At 36.5% G+C, this 11,406-nt stretch overlaps 1 protein-coding gene across 1 annotated transcript; it reads left to right on the top strand.

Moving 5' to 3' along the window:
• The first annotated feature begins 3,512 nt into the window (after positions 1–3,512).
• On the top strand, positions 3,513–4,189 carry LOC142176317 (uncharacterized). Its single transcript, XM_075243450.1, has 2 exons — positions 3,513–4,107; positions 4,176–4,189. Exons 1-2 carry the CDS (start codon positions 3,513–3,515, stop codon positions 4,187–4,189), a joined length of 609 nt encoding a protein of 202 aa, XP_075099551.1.
• Positions 4,190–11,406: the final 7,217 nt, after the last annotated feature.

Raw genomic sequence — 11,406 nt, 5'->3', positions numbered from 1 at the left:
CCCTCGCCATTAAAGCCGGCGGCAAGGACGTCGTTGACCACCCCCTTAACACCCTTGATGCATCTCACCACCCCAAACCCAAATCTGTTACCCCCTAGCCTCGAATCCTCCCCCACCTTCTCGAATCTTCATTCGAAGATTCGAGACAAGACTCGATCTATACCAAACCACCCCAGATCCACACTGGACAATCCTCTGACTACCCTAGTGACCAAACCAAGCCTGGTTTGGTCCGAATCTACCCACAAATCTTAAAAAACCAAATCTAAAAATTCGAACCCTAGGACACAAAGAACCTTGGAATCCGACCGGCTTCATAAGGGGTTTGGGGTCTAATAGACTTTTATCAAGGTGTTCTCGGTTGAGAACACCCCGATTAAAGCTTGTTCGGCCTCAAATGGTCAAACCTAAGTCAGACCTGGGTCGGCTTTTGTTAAACATTTTCAGTAAGTTTTCCCTTTTCTTTTTAGTTTTGTTCGAATATTGATTGAGTTTGTTAGTATGTTTTGTTGTGATTGTTTGGTATTTCTGGTATTTTCATTCCAATTTCTTCCATCTTTGTGAGGCCTTTTATGTGGCCGATAGTTTTCTGTGTATGTTTGAATACGTTCTATGATATACATGCTCGATTAGATTAGTCGTCGCATAGATAACCCATATAGCCTCCCAATGTCGTGCAAGTTTGTCTGAAGCCCTTTGGGACCCTGTTCGTGTTGTTTATTTAATCGACTGATTATTACCTGTTATAATTAGTATAGTCGACTCGATAAACGTCGTCGATTAGTTTCCTACAACTGAATGTTCAAATATTCTAATTCATACAACTTCATGTAAGTGAACAAACCTGTTTGTGATTAGTTGGATGCTCGACATTGCCTGAAATTAGCCTATAACTGCATTGTAAACAATTAAAAGAATCAGGCTAGGACAGTCTTGAATTTGAACTTTCAGAAGTTCAAAACGCCCTGATGCTGTAATGGTTTAGGGCAGTAATAATCAAGGCTTAACAAGGGTAGTTTGGGTATAAAAAAGAACAGAAATGATTAGTTTAAATAAGCTGACAAATGGGGTACTGGATTAGGATTAAAATAAGGTAATAGTGGGAAGCCAAACTTGTTGGCATGGGGCTGATTGAATAAAAAAGGGGTGCCCATGTTGTTGGGCAGAAAACACAGGTTTAAAAGCCTGTCGAATGGATGGGTATGGGCAATATTTTGATTAGTTTAGAAAGGGTATGGGCAGTCTGCAAGTGGGAGGATCCAGGCAGCTTAGCTGCACTGGGTCGTTTGGCTTATAAATAGGTCATTTGAGAACTTAAAAAGGGGCTGGAAATTTTTAGTCTTAAGAGAGGTCTTGTGAGTTTAAAGAAAAACTGAAAACATAAGGAAATTTCTAGTAAACACTGTAACCAAACACTGTCTGAAAGCTACATAAGAGTTTGTATTGGTCAAGCTGTCTTGGCCAAGTTCTGTTGTTTGCACTGATTGAGCTGCTTGTGATTGTTGGACTGCTGGTGTTGCTGCATAGAACACTCTGTTACTTCTGTTTGTTTCATTACTCTTTTCTGGGATTACTTGTTTGGTGCTCGACCATCTGCTGGTTTTCTTTGTTCTGAAAACTGTTGCTGGTTGTTTGTGGACTGTGGAAAACACTTGTGGTTGTTGGTTTGTTGTTGTGTTGTTGTTGTGTATCTGCTGTTGCTGTGTTTATTGCATACTGCCCAGCTGATCATTCCCTTCTTCTTTGTCCTTTATACCAGGTACACGATTAACAGTATCAATGTAACTTGAAAGTTGAGCATGAATACAAAAGAGAAGATTTGAAGATGTTTTTTTTATACAGACTATTATATTGAATATCATGTAATGTATAATAGTTTACATTTTGTTTGGATACTGATGATAGCTTGTACGACTAGTAGATATCAATGCATGGTGATTGAATGTTAGTTTGTATATGTATGCTGTTAGGTAAAAGTATTCCCAATGCAGTAGGTTGTATCTTAGACTTAGTCTAATCGTGTAGCATATTCTCTAATACATGCCAAGTATGAAGCTATCCATTGTTAGCTAAGTTCATTTCCTTTTGATAAACTGCCTTATTATAATTGATAAACCACACCTTTAAAACAAAGAACACAAGTTTACGGTCTCAACCTCACGAAGGTTGAGCCCAAGTCGAAACAAACCAAGCAGGCCTCGTCAGAAAATCAGTGGCCCAAGCCTGGCCAATCCCGCACAAACTGGGTTTGGGCCCATGAGATTCGATCGCTTGTCTGTGGGGCGCAGCCTTGTTTCTGATTTTTTTAAGCATTCTGAATCCTGCTATAAATGACCTGCAAGCATATAATTAACTAGGACTATCTCCGCTTTCAATTAGTAGAGACAAATGCGACAAGAAACGTAGTTGCTATAGGATATCCTTTTTAAAATAAAGACGAGATGAGCCTCGACAAATAAAAACGCACAAGCTGCGGGGCCCTCGTTAAATGTATATTATCGAAGCATTCAGTTTCCAGGACGGGTCGTTTAGCAAATCTCACGGCCCTCCCAGAATAATAACGCGATAGTCTCTTTAAGCGCGTACTTAATAATGTTATCTCCTTAAACTCGGGTGCACATTTATGTGACCCAAATCCAAATCTCAACGGAATCGAAATGTGTCTCTAACCACGGGTACATTGATTGTGGCGTGGTCTGAGATGCATTTCCATGACGTTGCAAATTCCTTTCATAAAGAATGAGACGATCCTCGACAAACAAAAATGTACAAAGTGCGGGGCCCTCTAAATGTATATATATAAAAATACTTAGAATTCGGGACATGCCGGTTAGCGAATTTCATGGCTTTCCCCAAAATAACAATACGCTAGTTGCTTTTAGCGCGCCTTTAATAATTTATTTTCCTTAACTCGGGTGCACATTTATGTGACCCAAATCCAAATCTCAACCGAGTCGAGATATGTCAACAATCACGTGTACATTGATGTAACGTGATTCGAGGTATGTTTTCACGACGTTGCAATTCCTTGTAAAAATAATAATAATTATGAAAGCGGTGAAAGTTAAAATTTGCACATAAGTTCATATTTGTATAAAATCAGATAATCAAGCCGAATATAACAGTTGAGCGACCGTGCTAGAACCACGGAACTCGGGAATGCCTAACACCTTTCTCCCGGGTTAACAGAATTCCTTACCCAGATTTCTGGTACGCAGACTGTAATATGGAGTCATTCTTTTCCTCGATTGGGGATTAAAATTGGTGACTTGGGACACCCTAAAATCTCCCAAGTGGCGACTCTGAAATAAATAAATCAATCCCGTTTCGATTGTCCTTTAATTGGAAAAAACTCCCCCTGCCCCCTCGGGTGCGGAAAAAAGAGGTGTGACATTGATGTGAACAATAAGCCTGCCAAGGAAGTCCCAGATGAGGATGATGATGATGCTACCAAGATTTATCAGAAATACTTGGAAGAATGTCTTACTACCAAATGCATCATTCTCGCTTCTATGAATTCTGAACTACAGAGGAAACATCAGGATATGGATCCAACTGCAATCATTGAACATCTTAAGAAGATGTTTGGTACACAAAGCAGGACAGCTAGATACCAGTTATCTAAGGCTTTATTTGGATCCAAATTGACTGGAAACTCTCCAGTTGGACCCTATGTCAATCATATGATTGATCTCATTGAAGAACTTGAGAAGTTGGGGTGCAAACTGGGAAAAGAGCTTTCTCAAGATTTGATCTTGCAGTCACTATCAGAATCCTTTTCACAATTTGTTATTAATTTCAATATGAATAAAATGGATTGTGATCTTCATGAGATGCTTAACATGCTGATTGATTATGAGAATCAACTTGCATCCGAGAAGAAGAAAGGAACTTTCATGTTGGTTGGAAATTCTTCTAAAAAGAAGAGTAAGGGTAAAATTAAACCCAAGAAAAAGCCTACTGCACCCAAGGGTGGTGTGACCAAACCCAAAGGCAAAGAAAGCAAAGCTGACCAATCTGATGCTGTATGTTTCCATTGTGAGAAAATAGGACATTGGAAGAGAAACTGCCAGGAGTATCTTGCAACTTTAAAGGATAAGAAACAAGGTAAGACTTTAATGAAAATGTTTTCAAGGTTTCTTTAACTACTACTAATTCTTCATTGTGGGTATTAGATACTGGTACATAATGTGAATGCTAATTCGATTATGCATGTTTCAAGTCTTAAGAGGAAAAGAGATGATCAAGTAAATCATGTATACCTTTGGCATTGTAGGCTTGATCATATTGGAGAGAAAAGAATTAACAAGTTGTACAAGGAAGGGTACCTTGACAAATATGATTTTGAATCATATCCAACTTGTGAATCTTGTCTCAAAGGAAAAATGACCAAATCTCCATTTACTGGAAGTGGAGAAAGAGCTTCTGAATTATTGGGACTAATTCATACAGATGTTTGTGGACCCATGAAAATTCAAGCTAGAGGTGGATATTCTTACTTCATCACCTTCACTGATGATATGTCAAGATATGGATTTGTGTATCTTATGAAACACAAGTCTGAATCTTTTGAAATGTTCAAAAGGTTCCGTAGTGAAGTTGAGAAGCAGACTGGTAAAAGTATCAAAGTACTAAGGTCTGATAGAGGTGGAGAATATCTTAGTGAAGATTTTACCAGATATCTCAGAGAGAATGGGATTCTCTCACAGTGGACACCTCTAGGAACACCACAACATAATGGTGTGTCTGAAAGGAGAAATCGAACCTTATTAGATATGGTGAGATCTATGATGGGGTTCACTGATCTTCCAATAAATTTATGGGGATATACTTTGGAAGCAGCAATATACTTACTTAATAAAGTTCCCACTAAGTCAGTCTCTACAACACCATATGAGATATGAAAAGGATGTAAGCCTAACCTTAAACATATTAAAGTTTGGGGTTGTCCAGCTTATGTTAAGAGACTACAGTCTGATAAACTTGACTCAAGATCAGATAAGTGTAGGTTCATTGGGTATCCCAAGGAAACAATGGGATATTATTTCTATCACCCTTCTGACCATAAAGTGTTTGTGGCCAGAGGAGCAACCTTTTTGGAAAGAGAATTTCTTTTAGAAGGAAATTATAATGGAGAAATAGAACTTGATGAAGTTCAAGAAACTAATGAATCAACACAATATAAAGATCATGAGACCCAAGTTGAAGAACCTTTATTGGATGTTTTGAAGTTGCCAAGGAAGTTGCCATCTTCAACGGTTGAAGTTCAAGAACTAACTGAAGTTCAAGAACAGGTTAATGAACCAGTTCTAAACCAAATTGAACAACAACCAAATCCAGCACAAGGTGAAGAGGTTGTACAAGTACCTCTTAGAAGGTCTACACGAGAACGTCATGTACCAACTAGATTAAATTTATTGGTACAAGATGATGTATCAAATGAGGTTGATCATAATGATGATGACCCTAAGACCTCTGAAGAGGCTATACAAAGTTCTGATTATGAGAAGTGGAAAAAGGCCATGGAATCCGAAATGGAATCTACGAAGGAAAATAAAGTATGGACTTTAGTTGAACCTTCAAAGGATATAAAACCTATAGGTTGTAAATGGGTTTTTAAGAAAAAGAATGGAGCAGATGGAAAGGTGGAGACCTATAAAGCCCGTCTTGTTGCCAAGGGATATCATCAGAAAGAAGGAGTCGACTATGACGAGACTTTCTCTCCCGTGGCAATGCTCAAATCAATTCGGATTTTGCTTGCTATAGCAGCATACTATGATTATGAAATATGGCAAATGGATGTGAAAACAGCTTTCCTTAATGGTGAGCTAGAAGAGGATGTGTACATGACACAACCTGAAGGTTTCACATCTCCGTCTGATCATAATAAAATTTGTAAGCTACAAAGATCCATTTATGGATTAAAGCAAGCTTCTCGAAGTTGGAATATTCGATTTAACAAGACAATTGAAAAGTTCAATTTTGTTAGATGCGAAGAAGAACCTTGTGTGTACAAAAAGGTTAGTGGGAGCACAATTATATTCTTAGTGTTGTATGTTGATGATATATTGCTCATAGGGAATGATATACCGGCATTGCAAAGTACCAAGATTTGGCTATCTGAACAGTTCTCCATGAAAGACTTGGGAGAAACAGCTTATATATTAGGAATAAAGATCTATAGAGATAGATCTAGGAAGCTGCTTGGACTTTCCCAGTCTTTGTACATTGATACCATCTTAAAGAGGTATAATATGGATAATTCCAAAAGAGGCTATCTACCGATAGGCACTGGAATTACTCTCAGTAGGGAGGATTGTCCTAAAACACCTGAAGAGAGAGAACGCATGAGTAGGATCCCATACGCTAGTGTAGTGGGAGCTATCATGTATACCATGACATGTACACGTCCTGATGTGGCTTATGCACTTGGAGTGACTAGCCGCTATCAGACAAATCCTGGTGAGGAACATTGGAAGGTGGTGAAGACCATTCTTAAGTACTTAAGAAGGACTAAAGACCAATTCCTCATCTATGGAGATTCTCAGTTAAAACTTGAAGGTTATACTGATGCAAGTTTCTCTTCAGATAGAGATGATAGAAAATCTATTTCTGGTTATGTATTCACCTTAAATGGTGGTGCAGTGAGTTGGAAAAGTTCCAAACAAGCTACAGTAGTTGATTCAGTGACTGAAGCAGAATATATAGCAGCTAGTGAAGCTGCTGAGGAAGCTGTATGGATGAAAAAGTTCTTAACTGAACTTGGTGTGGTTCCTTCAATAGAAGGTACGGTTCCACTGTTGTGTGACAATACTGGAGCCATTGCTCAAGCAAAAGAACCAAGATCACACCAAAAGTCCAAACACGTTCTGCGAAGGTATCACTTGATAAGAGAGATCATTGAACGTGGAGACGTCGAGATTCAAAAGGTTGATGGAAAAGAAAATGCTGCAGACCCATTCACTAAAGCTCTTGGCGCAAAGGAGTTTGACAAGCACAAGTGGAAATTGGGAATGAAGTACAAGAGCGATTGGCTCTAGTGCAAGTGGGAGATTGTTAGGGATATAGTAGATATGCCCTAGATCCAATATCACATTTGATGTTTTGAACATATTTTTATAAAATATATATGGCATTTGATATTCTTTTATCATTGTTATTAATTGCTTGATTAATTTGATAAGGTCCTTGATTAAATTTTGAGACTTGACATTGTGATGGAGATCATGATAATGAGAGTGAAGTTTCTTATAATTTAATCTAAATTTGTTCTTGATCGTAGGATTATTAATTTGGATATTAGTAATCCGATTAGATCAATATTTATGTGATCGTCTTTATGGGATAAAGATTAGTTGATCTCATTAACTAAATTACATAGATAGATGATGCATATAGAGATATGATCATTGAACCGACTCATTGGATAATTCCTAAAGGTTAGAATTACCATAAATTGTCAATAGGATATTCTCTTGAAGAATGTGATGTAACTGTTTCCTTTGACCTGAGATCGTCATAGTAATTGACAAGTTATTTATTGTGCTTTGATACTAGACGCCTATGGCCCTAGAACGATAGTTGAAAGGATATTGGGTATGATTAAATGCTTGTAGAATTAGTGATTGATCAAGATGGAATCTGTCAACTCTTGGTAATGAGTTTAAGCTCCATGTTGTCATGAATTATAAATGACCAAACTAAGACCTTGGCCAGGGCAATTGAATAAAAGAAGAAAAGAGTTTCTTAGGTCATTCAATGGTCGAATATATTTGACATGGACACATAGTTGGTCGCTTATTAGGATTTGACAGTTGAACCATATCCTAGGGTGATCCAGAGCTATAAGGACAGAAGGAATTACTACATTATTCTTCTACTGGTTCTTGAGAGTAAATTGTATACTTCATGCTATCCGGTCGTTAAGGAGTGTTGCTAGACGCCACCCTTGATTAGTATATTGATGTGGTCAATTTACTACCGGTTTAGTATTGAACCTATGGGGTCGCACACTAACGAGTGTTCTGATCTTTGCTAAAGGATTAATTAACTTATTATTTGATAATTAAATTAAAGAATTTAATTAGTCAAATAAATTTAGTTAGTTAGCCCAAATGAAATATTATTATATTCTTTGCTAGCATAGAGGACATAATTAATATTGTGAAGAAATTGAAGTTTTCTATTTGGAATAGAAAATTAAATTATATCTCTTGGTTAAAAATTAGGGCTGCTCGGTGGGCCGGACCTGAACCGGACCGGACTGGGCCCACGGTCCTAACGGGCCTGGTGGGCCGGTCCTGGGTGGGCCGGTCTTGGTGGGCCTCTTGAGCCCGTCACGGGCTGGTCTTCATGGTTGAGCCCACGAGCCCGGGACCGTTTAGCCCGGGACCGGCAGGCGGGCCTGGGCCGGTCCTGGCGGGCCTGATGGGCCTGGCGGGCCCAACGGATATTTTTCAAAAAAAAAAGAAAAAAAAAAAATCTCCAACGGCCATATTTAAAATCTAGCCGTTTGGGCTGAAAATATGACCGTTTTTTAAGTTTAAAAAATGGTCATTTGGCCCCCAAACTTTATTTGAACCCCAAACTTTATATAATTACACTTTTCCCCATTTCTCAACTATAAATACCCCCTCATTCTTTCATTTTTATTCACCAATTCATCAATATCTCTCAATATCTCTCAATCTCTCTCAATGTCTCTACTACAATTACTTAATTTATTGTTGAAATTTCGTGAAAAATTGTGAAGTTGTTGAATTGAAGTTTTCAAGTGTTCAACGATTTTCAATTTTCAAGAAGTTGTTCGGCAATCCGGTAAACTCGTTTCAACTCTTACGTTTTTAGAATATATTTTTGTGTGGTTTAGTTTGCATAATTATAATTAATATGGCATTTACTTTGAAAAAAATATTTGGTAAAGGAAAAGATAAAACCGGTGAAAGTAGTGACCAGCCAACTACCCTTCCCCCGGCTCCCCGACCTAGAAAAGATAAGCAAGTTGAAAGTAGTCGCCAACCTAGACGTCCTCCTCCTTCCGTAATTCTTGATAGTGATCACCCTTGTTTTCAATTTACCGATAGTGAATTTTATCATAATGTTGCACCAGGTGATAGATTAGATGATGAAATTATGAATGCTCTTTATCCTAATGAAACCATCTTAGAAAATAATGAGGAAAATGAGGATGATGATGAAACTCAAGCACCGGATTTAGATGATACACCTACTAGTCCTCTTAATAACCCAAGTGATGCACCGGTCGACCCACCTGTAGAAACTCCTACTTTTAATAGAGAACCTGCTAAACGCCTAGAAACATCATTAGTTTGGAATTTTTTTACTCAAGTAAGAGAAAAAAATAAGGCTAAGTGTAAAACTTGTGGGAAATTAATGTCGCATAAATATGTAGGAGACCGTAGCGGCACAGGTAGTTTGACTAGGCACATTTTCCTGTTCTTGCAAGGATGGCTCGAGATATTTTATCAATTCAAGCTTCAACTGTTGCATCAGAGAGCGCTTTCAGTCAAGCAAGACTGCAAATAGGTGATCATAGAACGTCTATGAGGGATAGCTTGGAAAAATCAGTATTGTTTAGAGATTGGATCCGCTCGGAAAGAAGAAACTTTGGAATTGCAGAAGCACAACCGGCGATAGATGAAGCTTATGAAGAAATGATAGCGGAACTTGCGGAGGATTCGGCTTCGCCCGGAAGTGGTGATGAACAAGCTTCTTTTCCACCACCACCAACGCAACTTCCTCCGAACCTTGAAGGATTTATGAGATTTGTTAGAGATAATACATAGAATAATATGTAACTTGTATTTTGGCACATCTTCCTTAGTTTTTTTCCTTCTAATGGTGGTATTAGTACCTTGTTGTGCTCATTCCATTGGGGGAAGGATGACTAAGAAAGATATGTCATTTTTTGGTAATAAAATTTATTGCTTCTACCCATGAGCTTCTTTTCGCAATATTTCTTTGTCTATACTTAGAATTATTTATAAGCTACAATATATACATAATATACAATATATATACTACAAGAAAATATATAAGAGAATATATATACATAAGATACAATATAATATACTACAAGAAAATATATTATGCGAAAATATATACATAATATACAATATATATACTACAAGACAATATATTATGCGAATATATATACATAATATACAATATATATACTAAAAGAAAATATATTATGCGAATATATATACATAAGATACAATATATATACTACAAGAAAATATAAAAGAGAATATATATACATAAGATACAATATATATACTACAAGAAAATATATTATGCGAATATATATACATAAGATACAATATATATACTACAAGAAAATATATAAGAGAATATATATACATAAGATACAATATATATACTACAAGAAAATATATAAGAGAATATATATACATAAGATACAATATAATATACTACAAGAAAATATATTATGCTACAATATATACATAATATACAATATATATACTACAAGAAAATATATTATGCGAATATATATACATAAGATACAATATATATACTATAAGAAAATATATAAGAGAATATATATACATAAGATACAATATAATATACTAAAAGAAAATATATTATGCTACAATATATACATAATATACAATATATATACTACAAGAAAATATATTATGCGAACATATATACATAAGATACAATATATATACTACAAGAAAATATATTATGCGAATATATATACATAAGATACAATACATATACTAAAAGAAAATATATAAGAGAATATATATACATAAGATACAATATAATATACTACAAGAAAATATATTATGCATGACAATTTAGTGTTTTACTATTGTTTTATTATTTTCTTTTTCGTCAAGCACTTTAATAATTAGATATACATATATACTACATATATATTTTTAATATAGCCATGATACTACAAGAAATTGTCTTTAAAAAAAAAAAAAAAAACCCGCTAGGCCCGCGAAGCCCACGAGCCCGACACGTTAAGCACAGGACCATGTGGGCTTAGGCCCGTCACGGGCCGGTTCCACCCATTGAGCCCACAAAGACCGGGACCGCCAGGCCCGGGACCGCCAGAGCCCGGGACCACGAAGCCCGGGACCGCGAGGCCCGGCCCGTTAGGCCCACTAAGGCCCGGGCCCGGGACAAAATACAGCATTAGTTAAAATATATATAATGATATATATAATTAACACTTATTTTATATAAAAGATGTTATATAAAATATAATATTAATAAAAGGCTTGTTAGTAATTCCAATTTGGAATTGGATTAAATCACGTGTAAAGTTCACAAAAGAAACTTTTCGTCAATTTCATCCCATTTGGAATGGGATTAATCTTTTATTAATTATGAAAGGTTTACAAGTAA

The sequence above is a fragment of the Nicotiana tabacum genome, chromosome 22 (assembly GCF_000715075.1).
Source record: "Nicotiana tabacum cultivar K326 chromosome 22, ASM71507v2, whole genome shotgun sequence".
Taxonomy (NCBI): domain Eukaryota; kingdom Viridiplantae; phylum Streptophyta; class Magnoliopsida; order Solanales; family Solanaceae; genus Nicotiana; species Nicotiana tabacum.
The sequence above is the reverse complement of the archived record's forward strand: the minus strand, read 5'-3'. Positions and strand labels throughout refer to the sequence as shown.